The sequence below is a fragment of the Petromyzon marinus genome, chromosome 37 (assembly GCF_048934315.1).
Source record: "Petromyzon marinus isolate PM22_M1 ecotype Great Lakes invasive population chromosome 37, UKy_Petmar_22M1.pri1.0, whole genome shotgun sequence".
Taxonomy (NCBI): Eukaryota; Metazoa; Chordata; class Hyperoartia; order Petromyzontiformes; family Petromyzontidae; genus Petromyzon; species Petromyzon marinus.
In genome coordinates this window covers 20,767,054-20,791,196 of record NC_133703.1, presented here as the reverse complement: position 1 = coordinate 20,791,196, position 24,143 = coordinate 20,767,054, and the positions used below count along the sequence as shown (strand labels likewise).

Sequence of the window (24,143 nt, the reverse complement as noted above, 5' to 3'; positions counted from 1 at the left end):
TAAAGAAATCCTTCCCAGGACAGGGGCGTCGAAGTCGTCATTACATATTTCACGCACGTCAAAAGCGTTTACGCGTTTTTATTCACTTAACTGAACGATAACAACACTACTCTTTCTGTATGTAAACACGCATGAGATAATATCACTTACACACACCTACACAGGTGTACGAGCAAACAAGTCACCCTTCAGCTTCGAGAAATAACTTGGGACACCTGAACTTTGGCTCACGCTCGAGACGAACCCCGAAGCAGACAGCTCTCATCGAAACACCTGGGCTGTCCCCTGGGCTTTGAATTATTCCTAAGTGGCACATTTATGACTTTCAAGGGTCTTTCAGACAATATCCGTGTGACATCAAGGGGTTGCCACCTCTTGAGGTCCAAAAACTCAGGACATATCATAGGAAGAATATCTCGCAAGACCGGCAGAGGACAGAACATGTACGTGCTTTGTCTAGAGTGGCGATTCCTGTTGTTAGCTCCAGGGGAACCTTTGTACAAACTTGTCAAATCCTGCTGGGGATTTTCAAGGGTACTGTAAAACATTCGGATCATATTGCCGCGTGACAAGGGATGCATTATTTGGCTTTTGTTGAGTGTTGGATGGTGCATAGCTCTCGCTAACATTACAGTAAAACCTTGGATTGCGAGCATAATTCGTTCCGGAAACGTGTTTGTAATCCAAAGCACTCGTTGTATATCAGTTGTGATCACGTGACACTCGGCAGTACAAAGCGTATACGTACTACTCGTATTGCAAGACCCTCGCTCGTTTATCAAATGAATATTTACTTAAAAATTTTGCCCGTCTTGCAAAACACTCGCAGACCAAGTTACTCGCAATCCAATGTTTTACTGTATACTCAACACGATCTAACCCGGAAGAAACCAATCGTGAATTTTATAACTTTATTTGACAGCGGGCACAAGTACGGGCGTGCGTCTTACTTTCCGTATGGTATTATAATACTCCGGAGAATGCGGTAGGCGACGGGGCACATAGGGTGCAATTCACAAGTTGGCGGTGGGCCACTTAGGCCGGGTGTGAATCTGTGCGCCGCGGTGGAGAGACCTTAACTACCTCGCCTGGAATAAAAGAGATCGTGGGTTCGATCCCGACCCTGACGCCTGCTGCTGTATATTTGTAGTTTGCTTATTCTCCCCGCGGTCGCGTGGATTTTCTCCAGGTTGTTCCCTCCACATTTAGTCGAGCTATCACGTGTGACCAGGTCGCTTCTGAAAATGCGCTATATAAGCTCACTGGGGCCTTACCATGTAAAAAAAAAGTTTAGCTTATAGTGGAGTATAATCGCACCGAAATACTCCAAGGAGTCAGCCGCCCTTTTTCACGTGAAACTAAAGCCGGTTATGTGCAACTATTCTGGCCGAGATTTTTTTCGACCAATTAACACCTACAACCCGAAGAGAGTTATTTCATGCAATGTTTTTTGAAGTAAATCTTTTAAGATGCATCTAGTTCTACGGGGGCTGGATAAGGCACACGAGTTGCTTCGAAACCAGTTTTATTTTCACGTAAAAATGGGTGCGATCATTGATTGGAGACTGACAAACCCAATGAGATCCATGGGCTATCAAACACAGTTGTTATTTATCAACAGATTAAAGCAACGTTTTGTACTTTCATACTCTTTGTACTTTGTCTGTGACCTCAAACACAACCTTCTATTTAAATTCGACCACATGTAAAGTAATTCACGTTGAAGATACAGTTGGCAAATCATAAATCCGGGTTCAAGGGGTATGGAAATTATGATTACGTGAATGGCCAAATTTACTGTAAAAGTGTCTACCAGTTCGTGCTATTTTCTAATTATAGCCGAGCCAGTGGTGGAAATTCCGCATTGCCATGATGGAGATTATTCTCTCAAAATGTTTTACCCACACCGGAGTCATGATGGGCCGAGCCGATACTTCACCATTATATGTACTTGTGGCATACCACACTGCGGACGAGTCATCTTCACCGCAGGGACGCGCAGCCCGATTTAAAAAAAAAAATATTCATAGGATTGATAAAATAATCGTAATGTAAATTTTGTTGCCCTGAAAATTGGTCAACAATTGCGAAAAGATAATCGACGCATCCGCACGATATAACACACACGGCGGTGATAATAATTGCCAACGGGCATTGTACATATATACATTTATATTATACGCACACACATTTAAAAAAATACAATAAGTGCAATGCATTTGTAATCATATTGACTGATTCGTATCCTTTATTAATCCAGGTGAGATTACGATTAATGTTATTTTGATTATCAAAAAAAAAACACTGCAAGCGCTTGAATTATCATTCACTGCTAGCCGCGAAACAGATGGCACAACGTTGTAAAAATGTTCATTATTTATTTACCCCAAAAGCGTCTCGCTCAAGCCCTCGACTCCTTTCAGGAAGCTCCTGCATTGGACGATTGGTCGGTCGGCTTGAGTATTTTGGCAAACGGGCTTCGCTCTTCAGAAACCCACCTGCTGTATTGCCACCCACGCTAGCCGCAACCACGTTGGCCTGCAGATGGGCGTCTGACGTGATGGCATGCAACCGCTGCCGCCAGCCCTCCGGATTACCGGCGTGGTGGTGGCAACATCGTCGTCACTAAAGCAATGGCTCGCGTCAAACGAAAAGATGCAACCAAAGAACCAGCAGCTCTCATCGCGTCGTTAGTAGGGGGTCCAGCAATAGCAGTAGATTCATGCCCTAGAAATGCCCCGAATCGTCGAAATTCAGGAGCTGCAATTTATCGGCCGGAATGTATGTAATTATGCAGTTTGTATTTATATACTTAATACATTTCAATTCATTTATTTTTAGTGACTTGCTTGCCTTTTCTCTACTTTGCACTCATATCGTTGTTTTCTATTGTTGTTGGAACTTTATGACCCCGTGCCCCTACTGGACACTGCTGAAAAAGAGCTTCATAGCTCATCGGATTCCTCCTCCAGTCTAAGTGAAAGCTTCTCAGTCTGAAGAACATCTTCGCGTATCATTTTCGCTGTCTCAGTTTGCATATATTTTTTTTCCAATCCGACGTACGTTGTTGTTTGCTTCATTATTTGTACATTCTTGCCGACAGCATTGTGGGGACAGCACCCCCGCCACAAAGGGCTGCAGAACCTCAAGGAGAACGCCCAGCCACCGCCGACTCCTCAGCGCAACTCGGGATGGGTAATGAATGCTGGATCCCCAGCGACGCCCAAATCCCAGGGAATTATTATTATTTAAAAGCCTAAACGAAACATTCATTTTGCACATAATCTCGCGTGAATTGAGGAGCGTTGATTTTCACGCATGCCATTCAACGCACATACGAACTGACGTTAATCAATGAATCGATGGCTTGTTACTCAATGGATTGTTACTCAATGAATCGATGGATTGTTAATCACCGAGTATAAATCCAGCGCGAATTTGAATCTTTGTTAATGAGAAAAAAACAACACTTCAAAGTAATTTCCACAAACACGTTGGTGACATCACCATGGCACCGTTCCTGTACTTTACAATACGTCACTGCAGTGACTTCAGAAGCGTGCCTGAAAGTCACTTTTATCAGCATTGTTTATACTTAACAAAGTTCAAACTCGTGCCAGACAGTCTGGCACTACAGTCCTAGGTGTGGCTCTACAAGACGACGAATACGCATTTACAATTCTTCAGTGGTTGAATGCCGAAACATCTCAAAGGGCTTTGCATACAATCTTAAAATTACACCTAGGGGAAGACGTTGGAGAAGGGTAATTTGGGACGTGATAGAAAGGGCCTACTGATCAAATAAACTCGTAAGCTACGCTGGAGTGAGCCTGGAGGGTGCGTGGATGGGCGTTCTAGGATTTGTGCTGGGCAGTAGAGGGCAGTGCTGCAAACTTCATGCCCTCACATCCACTGCCAAGCGTGGTGAAGTAAGGTCAAATAACGCTCACGACCCAAGCGACGTCCAGCCGCGGACTGACAAAGGGCTGCACGTGTTCGTGTACGCGTGATCGACAGGAAGATTGGTGAGCGCGTAAAGCACGCACAGGGCAGGGGCGGGGAACCGTTTTTCCTTACCAAGGAGCGAAGAGGAATTTCGAACGCATTTCGTGGGGGGGAACCACACGTTAACCACGCACACCTCGGAGTCAACCCACAATAACGCAAACATTAATTACAGCTCATCTTTACCGCACTAATGCGATGCTTTACCCTATCATGGACGTGTAGATGCCAGGCCACAGTTCGGAAGAAGACGGACAGAATTATCCTTTCGTGGTGCGGTCTGGTGGGATTACAGAACAGCGAACCGAATACGCGCGTCGGCCGAGCATCAGGAGGCCATTGCAGCGACAGAAGTGAGCGAGAGCGTGAAAATCAGAAGCATATGTGCCGTTGGAAGCGAGATGATATTCCCACTCCAGTGCCACCGGTGATGACGCCAAGATGCTTGCAGCGACGGATTCACAGGCCGTTTCCAAGTGGTAGACCTCCTGTGGCCACGGCCACCACGGGCCGTATGAAATGAAGACCTTGGCCCGCTTCCGGCCCACTGGCCGTAGGTTTTTCCCCCGCCCGCGCTTCGGGGACCTCGAAACTCCTCAGATCATCGTGCGGCACCGACCGTCGTCACGCGATGCCGCTGGGCGTCGCGGGGCGGTGGTCGGGAGCGGGTCTGGTGAGCTGGCGCAGAGCGTGCGCGATGGCGTGCGGCGTGTGGTCGGTGAACATGCGGGGGCTGATGAGGAGGGTGCGGAAGGCCGAGGGGTCCTCCCAGCAGGCGTGGAAGCGCCGCGCTCCCCCGACGCAACTCCTGAGGAATAAAGTCCCCACCCAGCGGGGTTAATTTTCTCAATGAGTGTCTCCCGAGTTGCTGGTAGAACCCGGAGAAGGTGGCAGCGTGACTAGCGGAGGCGGCCAGGGCGATTGTTGTCCTAGATGTGCAGTCCCGGGTGCAGAATTTTTTTTCCAAGTTAACGACACTCCGCGCAATTTTAATGTGAAAAAAGGTGTTTGCCTGTTTTTTTCCCAAAAATCTACAAATGCAGCTGCTCTCATAGGCAGGAAAGCGGCGACAATGATTGAGTCTCTCCAGAAGACAGTCACTGCCAACTTCCTTGAGCTGTTACTTATTTTAGACCCTGAAAAAAAGACGATGAGATTGGTGCTGATAATGATGATTTAAATGATAAAATTATGATGCTGTTGAGAGATGATTAACATGATGATTGGATAAGTTAATTACTTCCCTAGACCAGGTTTTCAACTTGAATCCTCCACCTGGCTAGACACTTGAGAAAGGCCGTGTACAACTCGTCATCATCATCAAAGGCAGAACAAAACGAATCCACGCTCCGGTCAGTGGTATAGCTATCGTCGACACCTAGAGGCAAAGGGAAACTGAACATGGGAGTGCGCCCCCCATTTTTCTGAGGCTGTCTGGAACGCTCTTCCTTCCAATATTAGGAAGCCACTGGAGCTTTGCACTTTTAAATCTATATTGCAAGCAAATTTTTTTTAAATAGCTTTTTTTGTTTAGTTTGTCGTCCTTCCCCCGCACCTCCGATTAGCATGGTTGGCTACACACGGTGCGGAAAAAGTTCAACATACACACTTGAATTTCTTGCATCAGAACACATGTCCGACGGGGCTACGCCACAGGGGCCGGCTCCGCCCCTGATACAACAACACGGTGGCTCGTGACAATGGCGCTCACCAGCCGGTGGATGCTCCCCTCTCCTCATCGTCGTCGACGAGGTGCAGGATGCGTCCGGGCAGGAAGAGCTGCTGCTGCTGAGCGATGAACGACGCTTCGCCCGCCAGCGACACCGACGCCGGCGGCCCGTCAGCCAGGTCGGTCCCGGAGGAGGGCGCCAGCGAGAGGGTGAAGTCGGGCGGCGGCACCCATGCCGTGCACACCATGGGCTGCTGGTCCTCGCTGAGGTCGCCGGTGGACAGCAGCGGCTGCAGCAGCCTCGTGCGCTGCACCTCCGACTCCTCGTCCGCCGTGCCCGAGCTCACGCCACACACCTCGTAGCAGCAGCCGAGCAGCAGGATCTGGTACTGAGAATCGGCACGGTTCGGTCCACCCCGCGCACGTCAACGACGAAGCCCCATCAGCTGTTTTTTTTTCCCCTCTACGCGCTTTCCAGTTCAGCTCAGGTAGGAAGTGTCGATGCGTTTGCTCTATCGGTCTGTAACAGGGGTTGGAGCGATGGGGGGGGGGGGGGTGGTGGTGGAGTGCGTCGCGACAACTCTCGTAAAGACGACCCATGATGAATAGGAATTGAAGTTGTGTTGCTGTTAGGGAGTTAACAAGGAGCAAATCGGACAAATTGAGCCAAGGGTTGCCGCCGAGGCTCGGTGATGTTCTTTAGATATGTATTTTTTTTATAATGCTTCTGATAACAATAGTACGTTGAAAAGCATTACAGGGATCCATGCAAATGCATCGAAAATTGAGATATGCAGTTGTGCAGTCTACAATGTGAGGGTAAAGTGTTGGTAATTCTACCTCTTCCAAGATGTTTGGCAAGCGTGGAAGAGTAGGCCAAATGCCCTCGAGAATGGTTCTCTACAGCTGCCGTTTGAGGAGGACCTTCCGCCAGCAGTGGCGTGAGCAATTGCAGCACTTCGCCTTTACCTTTTCTACGCTGTTGAGAGTCGTACGGCATTGCGCCTTCACCGGCTACAACCTTCGACGCAATCAGCCTTCCTGCACGCGAGCAAATGGCTCTTCAAATGTAACACAACAGACCCTCGACTCTTTCACACAGAATGAATGATCTTCCCACCGTTGCCAAAGGGGCTCGCTACCTCTGCCAATAGTCTTCCAATACAACACAAAGCCTCAACCAATGAGCACGAAACGATCATGTTCCCACTGTCGCCAAAGGCGTCTCGCTCCTCTGGCAGCAGTACAGGCAGGCGAGGTTTGCCCCGTGCTTTGTTAGCAACGCGCGCGCGCTCACTCACCTTCGGCCGATTGCTGGCAGAGATGATCTGAATGATGCTCTGCTTGAGGTCCTCCATGTTCGACAGGCTGAGTCTGAAGGGAAGGACATTGTGTTCAATGCTCATGCCTGCATAGTCGATGATGATGACTGATGGATTATTATGGATGAATAATGGCTAAGATTGACTTATGATGTACAGTGAAGGAAAAAAGTATTTGATCCCCTGCTGATTTTGTACGTTTGCCCACTGACTAAAAAATGATCAGTCTATAATTTTAATGATAGGTTTATTTGAACAGTGAGAGACAGAATAACAACAAAAATCCAGAAAAACGCATGTCAAAAATGTTATAAATTGATTTGCATTTTAATGAGGGAAATAAGTATTGACCCCTCTGCAAAACATGACTTAGTACTTGGTGGCAAAACCCTTGTTGGCAATCACAGAGGTCAGACGTTTCTTGTAGTTGGCCACCAGGTTTGCACACATCTCAGGAGGGATTTTGTCCCACTCCTCTTTGCAGATCTTCTCCAAGTCATTAAGGTTTCGAGGCTGACGTTTGGCAACTCGAACTTTCAGCTCCCTCCACAGATTTTCTATGGGATTAAGGTCTTGAGACTGGCTAGGCCACTCCAGGACCTTAATGTGCTTATTCTTGAGCCACTCCTTTGTTGCCTTGGCTGTGTGTTTTGGGTCATTGTCATGCTGGAATACCCATCCACGACCCATTTTCAATGCCCTGGCTGAGGGAAGGAGGTTCTCACCCAAGATTTGACGGTGCATGGTCCCGTCCATCGTCCCTTTGATGCGGTGAAGTTGTCCTGTCCCCTTAGCAGAAAAACACCCCCAAAGCATAATGTTTCCACCTCCATGTTTGACGGTGGGGATGGTGTTCTTGGGGTCATAGGCAGCATTCCTCCTCCTCCAAACACGGCGAGTTGAGTTGATGCCAAAGAGCTCCATTTTGGTCTCATCTGACCACAACACTTTCACCCAGTTGTCCTCTGAATCATTCAGATGTTCATTGGCAAACTTCAGACGGGCATGTATATGTGCTTTCTTGAGCAGGGGGACCTTGCGGGCGCTGCAGGATTTCAGTCCTTCACGCTGGAGTGTGTTACCAATTGTTTTCTTGGTGACTATGGTCCCAGCTGCCTTGAGATCCTCCCGTGTAGTTCTGGGCTGATTCCTCACCGCTCTCATGATCATTGCAACTCCACGAGGATAGATCTTGCATGGAGCCCCAGGCCGAGGGAGATTGACAGTTCTTTTGTGTTTCTTCCATTTGCGAATAATCGCACCAACTGTTATCACCTTCTCACCAAGATGCTTGGAAATGGTCTTGTAGCCTATTCCTACCTTGTGTAGGTCTACAATCTTTTCCCTGACATCCATGGAGAGCTCTTTGGTCTTGGCCATGGTGGAGAGTTTGGAATCTGATTGATTGCTTTTGTGGACAGGTGTATTTTATACAGGTAACAAGCTGAGATTAGGAGCACTCCCTTTAAGAGTGTGCTCCTAATCTCAGCTCGTTACCTGTATAAAAGACACCTGGGAGCCAGAAATCTTTCTGATTGAGAGGGGATCAAATACTTATTTCCCTCATTAAAATGCAAATCAATGTATAACATTTTTGACATGCGTTTTTCTGGATATTTTTGTTGTTATTTTGTCTCTCACTGTTCAAATAAACCTACCATTAAAATTATAGACTGATCATTTCTTTGTCAGTGGGCAAACGTACAAAACCAGCAGGGGATCAAATACTTTTTTCTCTCACTGTATGTATGTATGTTGATCTTCTTTCCAACCGTAAGCAGCCAATCGTATTAATCGGAGGTGCGGGGGGGAAGGACAACAAACGAAACACAAAGAGGAGTTCCAAAGAAATGTCATGCAGTCATGCATTTCTTTGCCAGCACTTTCCCATTACTTCGCTCGTGGTCCACACTGTTTTTTTTATCTCATCGATGAGTTTGTAGTTCCCATCGAGCGCGGTTCAAAAACCAGGGTCCTAGGGTGGCCGGGCGGCTCAGGGGTTAGGGCACCGAGCTGCCACCGCTAGGATTCTGGGTATGAATTTGGGTTTCAGCCGCCCGCGATTAACCCTGGTCGTCAAGTCAAGCGAATTGATGGTCTCAGCCCGGCCACCAATGACTGCGCGTTCTGGGCTGTCTGACACTGCTTGAAATTCATAGTCAGTTGTGCTCAAGTGCCTTTATTGCAGTGATAATGATTCAGAATTCCATGGAATAATGCGGTGATATGGCTAGAGAGCCCGGGGACATCACTTAAATGTCTTTTTTTTCTTATTGGCGATGCTGCAAACAGCCCAGGACAGCTTATATATGAAAAGATAAACAGATGTTTGTTTTTTGGGTTGTGTCCTGATATGACCAAGCCTTCCGAGCAAGATAGGTAATGAACGTCAATGGACTATCACACAGTTAAATAAGACACTTATGGATGCAGTTGATCTTGGATGGGCAATCCCCCCCCCAAGCACAGCAGGTTGTCATAGGGCTTGCGAATCTACATGGTGGTGGGCAGCCAGCAGACGGCATTGCAGCAAAACTCACTGTACTACCGTGCTCTCTATGATCCCCGCCTCCACCAATATGCATTGAGCAGCGCGGCGAACTACGATCAATCAACAGGCATAAGTGCGGGGGAGGTCCTCATCCAGCAGTGGATTGAAAGAAGGGCTGCGCGTGCACAAAGGACTCAGCTGGTCTCACCTGGCCACCACGTCCTTGCCCACGACTACTGAGAGGACGAACTCGCGGGTGTAGTGAGCCAGTGTTTGACTGCGAAGTGGGTGGGAGGGTGGATGGGAAGGGACAGAGCAAATCAGTCTTCTACGCAGGCGTTACAATCTTAAACGTTGCAGTGACTGTACACAACACACGTGTGTGTGTGTGTGCGCGGTGTGTTTTGTTTGCGCGTGTGTGTTTTGCGTTTATAGCTGTGAAACAAAGCACTTTCGTGATAGCCTTCCGCCATAAGAATGTCACGAATATGAAATTTACTAATGATGTTGTTGTGTGTGAAGGTGTACTTGAGTGTGTGTATAAATAAGTATGTGTGTGTGTGTGCATAAATAAGTACGTGTGTATGTGTGTATAAATAAGTGTGTGTGTATAAGTAAGTGTGTGTGTGTATAAATAAGTGTGTATGTGTGTGTGTATAAATAAGTGTTTGTGTGTGCATAAATAAGTGTGTGTATGTGTGTATATATAAGTGTGTGTGTATGTGTGTATAAATAAGTGTGTGTATAAATAAGTGTGTATGTGTGTGTGTATAAATGTGTGTGTGTATAAATAAGTGTGTGTGTGCATAAATAAGTGTGTATGTGTGTATAAATAAGTGTGTGTGTATGTGTGTATAAATAAGTGTGTGTGTATAAATAAGTGTGTATGTGTGTATAAATAAGTGTGTGTATGTGTGTATAAATGTGTGTGTATAAATAAGTGTGTATAAATAAGTGTGTATGTGTGTGTGTATAAATAAGTGTGTGTATGTGCGCATAAATAAGTGTGTGTGTATGTGTATGTGTGCATAAATAAGTGTGTGTATGTGTATAAATAAGTATGTGTGTATGTGTGTATAAATAAGTGTGTGTGTATAAATAAGTGTATGTGTTTATGCGTGTATAAATAAGTGTGTGTGTGTGTATAAATGTGTGTGTGTGTATAAATAAGTGTGTGTATGTGTATTTGTGTATAAATAAGTGTGTGTATGTGTGTATAAGTAAGTGTGTGTATGTGTATTTGTGTATAAATAAGTGTGTGTGTGTATGTGTGTATAAATAAGTGTGTGTATGTGTATTTGTGTATAAATAAGTGTGTGTGTATGTGTGTATAAATAAGTGTGTGTGCTCGGGTATTGTGGCGGCTAGAGAGCTGTGCTACGAACCTGGCGACCCTAATTCAATTTCCGCTCACGGCTAACAAGAGTGAAGATTATCTGAACCAGTCCTGGGCCTCCCCGAGGTCGACTCAGCCTCAAATGAGTACCTGGTGCAGTGCGTAAACATTGGCACTTGGGAGACAGCCGGGCATGGTGCTGGCCACCCACCCCCTCGCTAGCTGTTGCAGCCTTTATAAGTGCTCGCTAACAGCACTTGTCCAAGTCTGTTAAAGCTATATGGTGGTACTTTGTTTTTTGTGTATGTGCGTCTATTTTTGTTGTGTGTGTATTTCCGTGCAGTTAGCGTGAACACATATGTGTGATGCATGTGCATGGGCGGTTCTATGTATATGCTGCGTGTTTTTGCATATACTCGTGTGTGCGCGTATGAATTCAGCAAAAATATCCTTAGGCCCTTTCACACCGTACGTAGCCAACCGTGCTAATCGGAGGTCAGCAAACTAGACACAAAAAGCAGTTCTAAAGAAGTGTAGTTTTAAATCTGGATTTAAATGTGCGTAGCTCTCGTGGCTTCTTAATAGGTATCACCCGCTCGTCTCTCTGTGTCACCGTCGCCCACACGTCTCTCTCTGCCACTCTACTCTCTGGCCATCCACCAACTCGGAGCTCACCTGAGAAGTCCGCCGGGTGGTGAGAAGGCGTAGCACCTCAGCCGGGGGTAGGCGCACCGTAGCAGGATGGAGAGCAGCACAGCCACCCCACCGCCCATGCTGTGCCCCGTCACGACCAGGTGGTAGTCCTGCATTGAGATAGTTAGATAAAGATCCCTGTATAGCCTTCACAGACTGTTGGGGAAAATGCTGCTAGCAAGCACCTATGAAGGCCGGAACTGCACACGAGGGAGTGGGTGGCCAGCTCCACGCCCGGTCGCCTTTGTCTATCCAGTGGCGATGTTTACACATCCCACCAGGTACTCATTTAAAGCTGAGTCGACCTAGGGGAGGCCAAGGACCAGTTGAGATAATTCTCACTGGTGTTAGCTATAATCGGGAATCGAACTCGGGTTGCAGGGTTTGTAGCGCAGCGCGCTAAACCATCACGCCACCGCTCCACACCATAGTAAAACGGTCACACTGTCACAAGCCAGCCCCTCGTCCCACCACGTGTGCATGTACGCGTACAGCCCTTTTGTTCATCCACTGCTGCTGGATGAGGGCTTCCCCACGCCGTGCGGGTCGTGGGGGTTATTCGGCCCATACTTCACCACGCTTACAGTTCGGCGGTGGATGCGGCCAAGCGGTAGTGCGGTCGCCGCTTGACGGCGCAGGGGTTCGCGGTTCAAATCCAGCGGACACCCTGGTTAACACCGCGGGCGTAATAACAACGGTAATAAACTATTAATAACTATATAAACTAGTTTTTATGTTACCAGGTAAGGCCCACTGAGCTGTATATATTTTTTTCAGAAGTGACCTGGCCACAAATGATAGCTCAACGGAGTGGTTTATCACGTGGAAATTTACCGCAGCCAAATACTCTCATCGCGTGTTTCTAAATGTGGAGGGAAAAACAGGAGGACCCGGACAAAAAGCCACGCGGCCACGGGAAGAGAGACACACACAGGCGTCAGGGTCGGGATCGAACCCACGACCTCCTCCATACCGGGCGAGGGAGATACCATCTCGCCACCGTGGTGCACCTAATACGACACACCGTCTGCTGAACAGTGGACGTTAACGATACCCATGACGTCATTCGCAAGAGCAGGCCATCGCAAGAGTAGGCGATCGTGAATGCCGGCATCAGGGTCCAAATTTGCCAAATTAAAACAAGTGCCCAAAAATGAGACGATTGGGAGATTAGACACAGCGGCAATCATTGCCCCGGGTACTGGCAGACTAATGCCTCAGGTCACTCTCGCAAATGAGGCTCATCCTCGACTCTTAACTGCTCACCTCGTTAAAGAAATTAAACGAAACTACAGTTGGGATGCTACTGTGAAAATAACGCGTGAATCGTCATCGCCCGCCGTTAGTGGCGGCTGAAAAAGAGAAACAATTCCTATCTGCAAAGTGCTAAGTTTCTCCACTTGGAGAAAGACATTTTTAATTCGAATAAGACAAGTTAATGAATGCTCCGATCCATTGAAGAAGGGCACGTGTGAAGGTCTGAACTGAAAAACTGACGGCCTTGTTAAAAAAAATAACTCACCTGTGCATGCTGAAACGCTTCATTCAGGATGCCGTCATTGACCAATCTCTGGTGAATGAATGTGGCCGCTTGAATCATGCCCTGAATGTGTCATAGATAGAAGCAACGTGGTACACATTTCAGTCTTGCTCTTCCATGCAGACAAAGAACAACCTATAAATCCACACACACACACCTGACGATAAATCCTACACAAATGCATAACTTGGAATATCATTGTCGGTAACATCATCTCCCGTGAGTGGCTAAAATAAGTACCACTTTGTGGGAGCCAACACCGGTTGTCCCATGGAGAGGCTGGTCCCCACCATGGCAGTGGCTTTCAGCCATACTTTAGCCTGCCACTGCAGTGCTAAAGTATGGCTGAAAGGTGATGTAACGAGTACACTCATGACCGCGTCTTTCACAAACGTTCTCAAACAGCCGACATTGGTCGGGATAAATGCAAAACCCGGCAAACTGGGGTTTATCGTGCATAGAGTTTGTGCGAACCACAAGAGCTATTTGGCTGCACAAGACATCCGTTTTACTTGGTGGCACCTAGCCGTAGCGTGCTGCTTGTAGGCCTACCTTGTGCGCGTAGCAGTCCTGCTGTAGGCCGTCCACTTGCATGCTCTCGCAGTCGGCCGAGAGATCTGTCAAGACGTCCTGTGGTTCCCCGCGGACGTGACAAGCACATGCGGAACACGCACGCGCATGCAAGAAAAAAGCAACCCTCGCCGTGCATCTCCACTACATCCACAAGTTATCACGACACCCATCTTATCCCTATCCACTGGTTAAAGTTTCTCGATTCGCCCGACGAGAATTCTCATAGATTGTCACAATTCGGTGTCGCCATTTCACTCCACAATGAATTCTCCTTCGTCAGACGTTAGGTCTAGACTATGAATGTTTGACATAAATCCGAAAAACACAGAAAACCCAGGGGGGGTATGAGCAGGTAACAACACTCAACTTCGCAGTCTCCTCGCCACTGCACAGCCCCACACCTTGCAAACCCATCTGAGTACGAACCAGGTTCGCTGCTACTTAGCTACCAAGATCTGACGAGATCGGGGGGGGCAATGAGGGTAAATTGGTCGCAGGCCTGTTGTGTTGCGCACTTTGTGTGAACCGGGCGTTTGCCACGGTGGGACTGTGGATGGTGGGGGGGGGGGGGGGGAACGCACCCTCAGCGACAGCGTGCCCCGCACGGACACCACCACGGCCTGCATGTCGTGATCGAGCGCCACGAAGAACGGGATCTGGTAAACCTGCGTGAGAGAGCGAAACGCATCAACAAAGATTTCGTCGTCGGCCGCGCTCAATATCACTGCTGAACGAAGGCCTTCCCATGCCGTCACTATCTCTCACGGCTATAGCTTAGGAGCTCTTATTCACCGTGCAACATGATCAACATTTGAGAGAAGTCACGGAAATAACATGATGTTAGCCATGGCCAGGAATTGAACTCAGGTCGTCGGATTTATACCATAGTTTTATAAACACTGCACCATCATCAATCTACCCAAATCACGGTCTTTACTGAAACTGAATTTTCTCAAGCTGGGCTGTCCATTCAAGTAATCGATTCCTCTACCGATTATGTGTTTGATTACTCGACTAAGGAGACAACACGAGAGGTGACGGGCGACGCTTGACGACGTCTTCAACATTATCAGCCGCCTCACGCTGGGCATGGCTTGTCGGAGGGTTTGCCAGCTTCGGGAGGCAGGGCGCCTTTTTTCAAGGTGGCCCCGAGTAATCGACCACGAAAAAGAAGTCGATTGACATTTTCGGTCGATCGTTGAATCTTTGATATCGTACAGAGACGATAGAACCGTGGCTGCGCTCACCGCGTTGTGGAAGCTGACGTGGATGAGGTCGCTCCTGCAGAGGCCCGTGACGCGCAGCACAGTCGCGATGTTGCGACCGTCACCGCCATCGCCACCGCCGACCAACGAATACTCGGCGCTCTGCTGTCCTCCACGCCTACAGCTGCATGCGCACACGCCCACGCATGCAGACACGCACGCACGCACGTACCCACGCACGTACCCACCCACGCACGCACGTATGAATACGCCTGGTTTAAGGATTTGTTGAGTCATTGTTGGATTCGTGCGTAACATTTCAAAAGTAAAGGGACAGCCCTGCAATTGCATGCTCACATCACTGCTGGTGGAAAGACGTCCAGTAGAGGGAGCTCCAGTGAGCCCCCTCTAGAGGGTATTTGGCCTTCTGTCCTACACTGGCCAGTTGTCTTGGAAGAGGTGGGAGTACCCACACTTTACCCCACCACACACGACCTGCTGATCGATAACATGTGGTGAACTTATTTATTCTGATGGGTGGGCAGAGGAGGGAGAGGGGGTTTAAGAAACTTGCCCATTATTTTAAACTGCCGCGTTGGGAGATAAAATCGAACCGGCACCCATCCGGATCGCAAGTAACTTGTGCTAACCATCAGTAAACACAGCTACTATTTGTATTTTACTAGGTAAGACCCACTGAGCGATACAGCTCTTTTTTCAGAAGCGACCTAGCTTTCACAAATGATAGCTCAATGAAGTGGCTTATCATGTGGAAATTTAGAGCAGCCAAATACTCTAAATGCATGTTGATTCTAAATGTGGAGGGAAAAACCGGAGGACCCGGAGAAAAATCCGCGCAACCATGGGGAGAGACACATGCAAACTCCAAATATACAGGCGGGATCAAACCCATGACCTCCTGCATACCAGTCGCGTGTGATTACGTCTCGCCACGCATGGCAGCGTCGACGGTGTTTCACTTGGAAGATTTTAAACTCTTTTGACTGCGATGATGTATCCTGACTCGTGGCACTGTCGGGGTGCGCGAGAGACATGGAAGGGATGAACCGAGAAGAAGAAACCCCCACCTGCAGTTCTCGAAGAACACGGAGAGGCCGGAGAGTGGATTCTGGAGGACATACATGGGCCAACCATAGGCCGCCCACGCAAATTTTGCGTAGTGAGCGGCGCTGTCCAGCTCCACACTCAGGCTCTCCTGCTGCACCGCACCACATGGGGAACCACGCAGACGTAAGTCACCGGCTTACGAGCCCACGCCAGGCTAGGTGCACAATGCGCACGCTGAAACCGAAACGCGATCTCTAGCTCCCTTTGCCGTAGGAAGCCACTGGGAGCTATGCACTTTTAAATTCGAGATTGAAAACTCATTTGTTTAGAACTGCTTTTTGTGCTTAGTTTGTTGTCCTTCCCCAGCACCTCATATTAGCGTGGTTGGCTACGTATGGTGTGATAGAAGTTCAACATACATACATACGTTCTACTCATTGATGAGGATTCACGACCTCGATGATGATGTTGACACTCCGCTCTCTGCAATTTTGTGCTTTTCTAGAACATTCCTTTAATACTGTCCACCCAGTTGCATTTACAATACTCTCCGTCCATCGGATACATCCCTTTCCCATGGGCACAAGAAGGTGAAAAGAGATTGCGTCTTCTTTTAAATCATCAGCAGCTGATGTCAATACAACTGAGGGCAATGATGCACGGACGTTTGAAATGATCAATAAACGAACAATAGAACAAATGAACCGACAACAGAGGCGAGCGAGAGAGCGAGCGAAAGAGTGAGCGAGCATGTGCCTTTACAGGATGGGCACTGAGCAAGACGGACAACAGCATAACAAACCGAGCAACAACTCAGAGAGCGAGCGAGGGCCTGACCAGTCGGACCACGATTGAGAGAGACAACGCGTTTGTCAAGCAATCAACAAAAAGCAAAAAGGGACGAAACTACGGACGAACTGGTAAGCGGACAACGCTGGAAGCGAGGGAGCGAGTGAGCGAGCACGAGTCTCACCGGGTGGGCTATGAGCGAGAGAGGCCCTTCAGTGATGACCTCACGTGGGCCATGCCGGTCCTGCTGCTGGTGAAGCAGGGACAGCCCTGCCGCGATGTCGCTGGCCACGAGGTCCGTGTCCTGCACGAGAGAAGAGAGATGAAGGTTAAGGGTTCTGCGCAATACAAAAGGCTCCGTCTAATTTCATTGATTTGTTTAGTCATAGCTGGCTGTCGTGGCTCAACACGGCTGTAATCCGGCGCTATAGAAGCAAGGGTTGATGGATCAACCTGGGAAGAATCGCGAACAGGCTGAGGAAACATCAGATAAGAAGCCCCCAGTAAAACTAAACATTTTTTTTTATTTTACCAGGTGAGGCCCATTGAACCATATAGCTCTTTTTCAGAAGCGACCTGGCCACAAACGATACCACAACGAAGTGGCTTATGTGGAAATTTATTTCAGCCAAATACTATAAACGCATGTTTCTAAATGTGGAGGAAAAACTGGAGGACCCGGACAAAAATCCATACGACCACGAGGAGAAAATGCAAGCTCAAAATACACAGGCGTCAAAGTCTGGATCATAGCCACAACCTCCTGTATACGAGGTGAGGTAGTTGACATCTCGCCACCATTAAAAAGTAATCGATCATTGTGAACCAAATGAGCTTCCCGCCTGTGTATACCCAAAGCGTGCGACATAAAAATGCCACCCCCGACATACCAAGAAGAAGTCGCTGAGCACGCGCGCGATCTCGGAGAAGGCCCCACCATGCTCCTCATCCCCGAGCCAACAGCACAGGAGCCGCACGCGCGTCTCCCACACGCGCCGCGCCGTGCCACGCGCTGCACACAGCAGCCGCATCGAGTCGGCGCCACCGCCATCGCCGCCACCGCTCGCCTCGCTGTGGCCACCCAGCGGGTCAAACGCCAGCGCCACCGTGACCAGCGTGGCCAGCATGATGATCCAGCTGCCGAGGGAAAAATACAGGGATAGACGATGAGGTCAGGATTGCTGGTGTCCAAATATTTTCGCCTGCTGCTCTGCTGGAGCGAAGGAATCGGCTCGCACGCAAATGCTAGATGGATTATTGGAATGCGAGAATGACCGAGATAGTGACGGCTCGGGGAAGCCATCCAGCAGCCGATTGGCACAGTGCTGAAAACAATGGGCCCGACAACGTCAGAGAAACACGGCCGCCGATCACGTGACGCGCGCGTTCACCTGGTGGCGACGGCTCCCTTCATGGCGGTGAGCGCTTCGTCGCCGCAGTCGGCGACAGACCGCAACCGCACGCTCCACGTGGAGCCCAGCACCGTCCACACGAGCTCGGGTGCGTACAGCAGCGTGCGTGCGTACACCAGGCTCGGCATGCGTCGCCGCTTGTACGGAAGGCTGATGGTTCCTGCGTGCGGTGAAACATCAGGCGTTGCTGTTAACTCCCTCGCCTGGTGTGCAGGAGGTCGTGGGTTCGATCCCGACCCTGGTGCCTGTATATTTGGAGTTTGCATGTTATCCCCGTGGTCGCGTGAATTTTTCTCCGAGTCCTCCGGTTTTTCCCTGCACATTTACAATAAACGTGCGTTTAGAGTACTACTTACGATGGAGATGCGTTACGACGACCCCATCGTAAGTCAAAAATATCGTAAGTCGAAGATGGCCTAGCCTACCCAGGAGTCTTAAAGAATGGTGATAATTTAGCAAAACAGAGCAATTTACAGTACCGTACTGTATAAATTATATATTGTAATTCATAATGTATTTATTAATTACAATATTGTATTGCACAGTAAAATGCAAAGTAAAAACAAGGTAAATTCTTAGCCTACCTATATGAACTGCAATATAATAGAAAGGCGGGAGATGCGTACATTCCGGCAGCGCTTCCAACGTACAGTATCGTACCTCGTACGCAGCTGCGTTTGCCTGCCGCGCGAAATTTAAAATATTTTACAATTTTACCGTATCGCTATCGCCATCGTAAGATCGAAATATCGTAAGTCGGACCATCATAACTCGGGGACTATCTGTATTTAACTTCTAGAAATTTCCACGAAGATAAGCCACTTCATCTTCTTTGGTTCCTTCGGTAAAGTCACGTAGAATGAGAATAAAATAATAAAATAAAATAATAAAATTCTCACGACGTTTCGGCCACAACACAAGTAGCCTTCTTCTGGTGAAGGAACAAAAACTGTCGGGACGACAGTGGCGTGAATAACAATTAAAGCTCTGTCGTCCTGATAGTTTTTGTTCCTTCACCTGAAGAAGGCTACTTGTGTTGTGGCCGAAATGTGAGAATTTTATTGTTTTATTTTATTTTATTCTCATTCTACGTGACTTTACCGAAAGAACCAAAGAAGATGAATCCTTGCAGTCACGAAAGCTTTAAATCGAAATATAAGCCACTTCGTTGTGATAGGTCGCTTCTAAAAAAGAGCCATGTAGCTCAGTGGGTCTTACCTCGTAAAAGAAAAATAGATTTTTTATTTACTGCGAAGGTTTTCATGGCTGTGCCGCGTAACTCTGCGATGTGTGTTCCCGTCGTACCGCGCGTTGTTCAGCGTGATGTGCGATGTTTCGCTCCACGTGATGGGCCACAAACTGAAGAGTTCAGTTCCTGAAGAAGCTCCCAGCACGTGGAGTGAGAATAACATCAGACGTCACGCTTAACACGCGGCACAACCCGACAACACATCGGAGAGCCAAAAATAATCAGCAATGCAACCCGTCTCTCACTTACGCGTAACACACCATCGGCGATGCGTGTGCACGCTCCTCACCCTGCATGCTGGTGTACACGACGCACGCAAGCAAGTAACTTAAAGTCGGAATTTAACGACAAGGTAGGCTAAAGTTATTGATCTTCACACCCACTTCAATTGAACCCTGCCACAAGCTACGTCAATGTAACCATCACCCGTCTATTAATTTAATATGAAATGTATTTACATATTTTAATAATTTCTATACGACTTGACCCGAAGCCTATAACAATCAGGTTTTCCTAAGTCAACATAAATGCCCTAGCCTCCACCCATACGCAAATAATAAGCAGGGTGAAAGTAAGAGTAGAGAGGAAAAGAAATGCAAGCGCACAGCAAAACTGCAACGTAAGCAAAGGGCGATGTTAAACCCAGGGTCGGAGAGAAAGGGAAATCCCGGCCGTCTTTGTATCCCTGCAGCACGGGGTAGGAGTGTGTATACGCTTGGGGAAACACGAGTCAAACACCACAACGAGAAGCTGACTCAGGCCTTGGATTAATACAGAATCATAACTATGGAACTCTGATGAAATGAAATGTTAACTTAAAACTTTTTAACCATTTCTTTGTGCGTCGGTGAAAGTCGGAGGGAATATCGCCCCTCCCTCCAGGTTGTGCACCCGGACAGAGAGGCGCCTTCGAGACAATTTATAACATTTGATTGTTTTACTTGTGGGTTTTATGATAGGAGTATGACAACGGAATATACCGTGGGTGATCAACACAAGGACACACACTGACACACGTACGGACACACACGGACACAGATACATACGGACAAATCCTGACACAGCAAAAATCGAAAGAAACCCCGCCTTGTGGGCAGGATCCGAGTGAAGGGATTTTTGGGCATAAAAAGAGTATCCTGAGCATTGAAACCTCAGTTCGACAGGAGTGGGTCGGCTCACCAGAGTTCGACCGGAGGGTCGACTCTCGGGAGACAGTTCGACTCGGAGGAGCAACTCGGAACAGTTCGACCAGGGGGGTCGGAACTCGGGGAGTTTGACTCGGAGGGGTCGGAACGCGGGGAGTTCGACCAGTGGGTCGGCTCAGGAGCAGTTCCAATCGGGAACGAGAGGAACAGGTCGCCAGCCGGCAAGCTGCAGAGCAGGGGGCGGCGAGCAGAAGCCAAAGTGGCCCCGTCGCTACCCACTGACGTTGTGTGTGCACGCTCCTCACCCTGCATGCTGGTGTACACGACGCACGCAAGCACGAGCAGCACGGCCAGGAGGATGATGATGTTGCCGAGCAGGAAGGTGCTCAGCGTGGCTCCCCCCTCGCAGTGGCTCAGCTCGGTGCGCTGCCCCGTGTACAGCACCAGCATCACGATCCACCTGCATGGCACGATGTTTAACATTAAGCTGAATAGTAACACGAAGTAATTACATACAAAGATGCCCTGTCTAGCCTTAACACACTGTTAGAGCAAGTCCTGTTAGCAAGCACTTATGAAGGCCGGCACGGCATCTCGTAAAAGCAACGAGGTGTCACCAGGAAGATAACGAAATCAGTTTGGGTCATAAATCTCCACCACACAAACAAAAGCATTCAACCTTGGTCAATCCCCGTGATTCCACTGCACTGCACCACACCACACCCAGCCACGCTTACATTCTTTGACAGATGCCATAGTAGTGTAATAAGAACGCTAACGTGTATTGCTTCGGGTACGCGTGTGCAGTGTCGAATACAACAGCCGCCACTCGACACCAATGGCGGTGACTTCACCACAACACTTGTGCCATGCCAGGTGCACCACTTTGAGGCCACGCTAAGTGTGGAAAGGCTCGTTGGCAGGACACTACGGGCCAGACCCTAGAGGTGTTTTTGTGTTGACTGTTTGGGTTCATTGACTGACTGAGATAACTGCAAGATGAACCACATGTACTGCCGACAGTGCCACTGTCTAATTCTGAACACACACACACACACACCGGGCATCGCGTCCTATCTTCTGACGGATCCAAATTCAAAAATACTGTACAGGTTTTTTTTTCGGGTTAGATTTTACGCGATCTAACCCAAAAAAAAATATGTATTATGGATATTGCTCGCGAAAGCCTACGTGTTAAACGGATCCAAATTCGTACAATAATAAACACTGTGACTTCAAACACGAACTTATATACCGTCACACTCCTTAATTTGGAACGTGGGTTCATCGCCTATCATTGACTACCCCTTCCCGTACCTGGGCAGCACTCTCCTCCTGCCAAATCCCGTTTTTTTAATCAAATACCAACATTGACTTAAACACCATGACACTGATCCAACATTCATTCATTGACACAAATACCCGACGCCACATCAACCCACGACTTCCTTCATCCACATCCCAAATTAATTAATCAACTATCAACGTTAATTAACGTCAATTACATGACACAATAACGCCTACCATATCGCTCGCACGAAGAACTCGAAGGAGCCCGGGAAGACGAGGTCGTCGCTTGCCACCCCCCAGCGCCGGCCGAACACCCTCAAGCCCGGCATGGCAACTAGCCGAGACCGGTGTCCACTCGTGTCCACTAGGCCTCACGGCGATACTCCCGTCAGAATGAACGTAAAAACTAAACATAAAACAGAACCGCGAAGACGAGCCATCGTCGACACGCGCGGACTACGATACTTTAAAGCGGTGGTTGTTTCGTTGAATGTCGGAGTTTCGGCAAAGGCTCTGAGATAATCACTTTTAGAAGTGGAGCAGAGCAATTTCAACATCGGTCAGACACCAGCCCTCCTCATTCCGGCTTCCCCATTCGTCACGTTTCGGTTTCATTTCGCCGATGATTTTTTTAAAACATTTTTTTTGTGGGCGACCAAAAAAAAAGGACGTCAGAGAGACGATTAAAATACATTCGGTTTTTGTTTTCGAAGATGATCGCGAATTACAATGCCGTATTATTGTTGTCGTTGTGGCCGTCAATGACGTTGCATTTGCGTGATGACGTCGCTGTATTAGACAGTGTTGCCCATGGCAACCCACGTTAACGTTACTGGAAGGAACCTCCTGGTGACACCACCAGCCCACAGGGGATTATTGTGTCCGTCCGTCGTGCATCCAAAAATGGGAGGGGTGGGGAGGGGAGGGTGGGGAGGGGAGGGTGGGGAGGGAGGGGGGGCTGGGTGGGGAGGGTGGGGAGGGGCTGGGTGGGGAGAGTGGGGAGGGGCGGGAGGGGAGGGTGGGGAGGGGCTGGGTGGGGAGGGGCGGGAGGGGAGGGTGGGGAGGGGCTGGGTGGGGAGGGGCTGGGTGGGGAGGATGGGGAGGGTGGGGAGGGGCTGGGTGGGGAGGGGCTGGGTGGGGAGGGTGGGGAGGGGCTGGGTGGGGAGGGGCTGGGTGGGGAGGGTGGGGAGGGGCTGGGTGGGGAGGGTGGGGAGGGGCTTGGTGGGGAGGGTGGGGAGGGGCTGGGTGGGGAGGGAGGGTGGGAGGGTGGGGAGGGGCTGGGTGGGGAGGGTGGGGAGGGAGGGGCTGGGTGGGGAGGGGCTGGGTGGGGAGCTCTGCCCCCCCCCCCCAAAACCATATTTCCATTTTGAAATTAAAACTTGCTTCAAGTCGCTTTAAACTATTGTCATTGTAGTGCGTATTTAATGTGGCGCTGCACTCTGATGTTGTAGGAGTGTTGTTATAACAATTAGCGTTGTTATAACAATTCTATATTTATTTAAAGTTTAGCATTTTTATATGACGTCACATTTCTCAAACCCTCACTCTATACTCTTTGGTTCTTTCGATAAAGTCGCGTAGGTATAAAATATAAAATAAATTAAATCACATCAGGTGTGAAAACTACAGCAAGAACATTATCAGCTGATGTGGTAAGAGATGCTGTGGTAAGAGGTTATATTCAGTAAGAGAGGGGGGAGGAGCAAGGGAGGGGATGAGCAGGGGGAGGGTGGCGTTGCGTGGATGCTGCTGGACGGGGGGTTGTAGGCAGGGCTAGAAAGGTGGGGGGGATGCAAAAAGCCAATGAATGACAACAAAGCAACAGTAGCAGCACTGCCAAACGTTGGGGATGCAAACACATTCCTGCGGAGGGAGCTGGTAGGAACGTTGGGTTGCTCGGTCAATGGCCAGGGTCAACGGCACCACGTGGTGCATTCCGCAAATATGCCCGACTGTGAGGGCGGGCACAAGCCGGCGTGAGTAGGTGAAACGTTGAGTTTTTTAAGGGCACCACGGGGTGACCAGCCCCTCCCCACCCAGCCCCACCCCTCCCACCCCCCACCCAGCCCCACCTTCCCCACCCAGCCCCTCCCCACCCAGCCCCTCCCCACCCTCCCCTCTCCACCCAGCCCCACCCCTCCCATTTTTGGATGCACGACGGACGGACACAATAATCCCCTGTGGGCTGGTGTAACCAGGAGGTTTCCTACCAGTATTAACTTTGTAAAATAGACTAGTGCTGGAGAAACGCGGGGGAGGGGGGGGATGGTGTAAAAAGCCAACGCCACTGCAGCAACACCAATGAAAGACAACAAAGCAACAGTATCAGCACTGCCAAACGCTGGGGATGCAATTG

General features: G+C 48.9%; 1 protein-coding gene across 2 annotated transcripts; it reads right to left on the bottom strand.

The window, feature by feature from the left end:
• Window positions 1-61: 61 nt before the first annotated feature.
• On the bottom strand, window positions 62-22,690 carry LOC116949645 (diacylglycerol lipase-beta-like). 2 transcript variants are annotated; one of them, XM_032967192.2, is made up of 15 exons: window positions 22,022-22,690; window positions 20,803-20,957; window positions 18,083-18,263; window positions 17,582-17,828; window positions 16,876-16,995; window positions 15,923-16,053; window positions 14,877-15,018; window positions 14,211-14,294; window positions 13,609-13,686; window positions 13,039-13,119; window positions 11,499-11,626; window positions 9,696-9,764; window positions 6,976-7,048; window positions 5,717-6,063; window positions 62-4,813 (listed from the first exon to the last, which is right to left on the bottom strand). In XM_032967192.2, the coding sequence occupies exons 1-15, from the start codon at window positions 22,114-22,116 to the stop codon at window positions 4,630-4,632; spliced, it is 2,115 nt and encodes a 704-aa protein (XP_032823083.1). In that variant the 5' UTR covers window positions 22,117-22,690; the 3' UTR covers window positions 62-4,629. The 2 variants fall into 2 exon arrangements, with proteins under 2 accessions (XP_032823083.1, XP_075928540.1); XM_076072425.1 differs by lacking the exons at window positions 20,803-20,957; window positions 22,022-22,690 and adding an exon at window positions 19,642-20,765.
• Window positions 22,691-24,143: the final 1,453 nt, after the last annotated feature.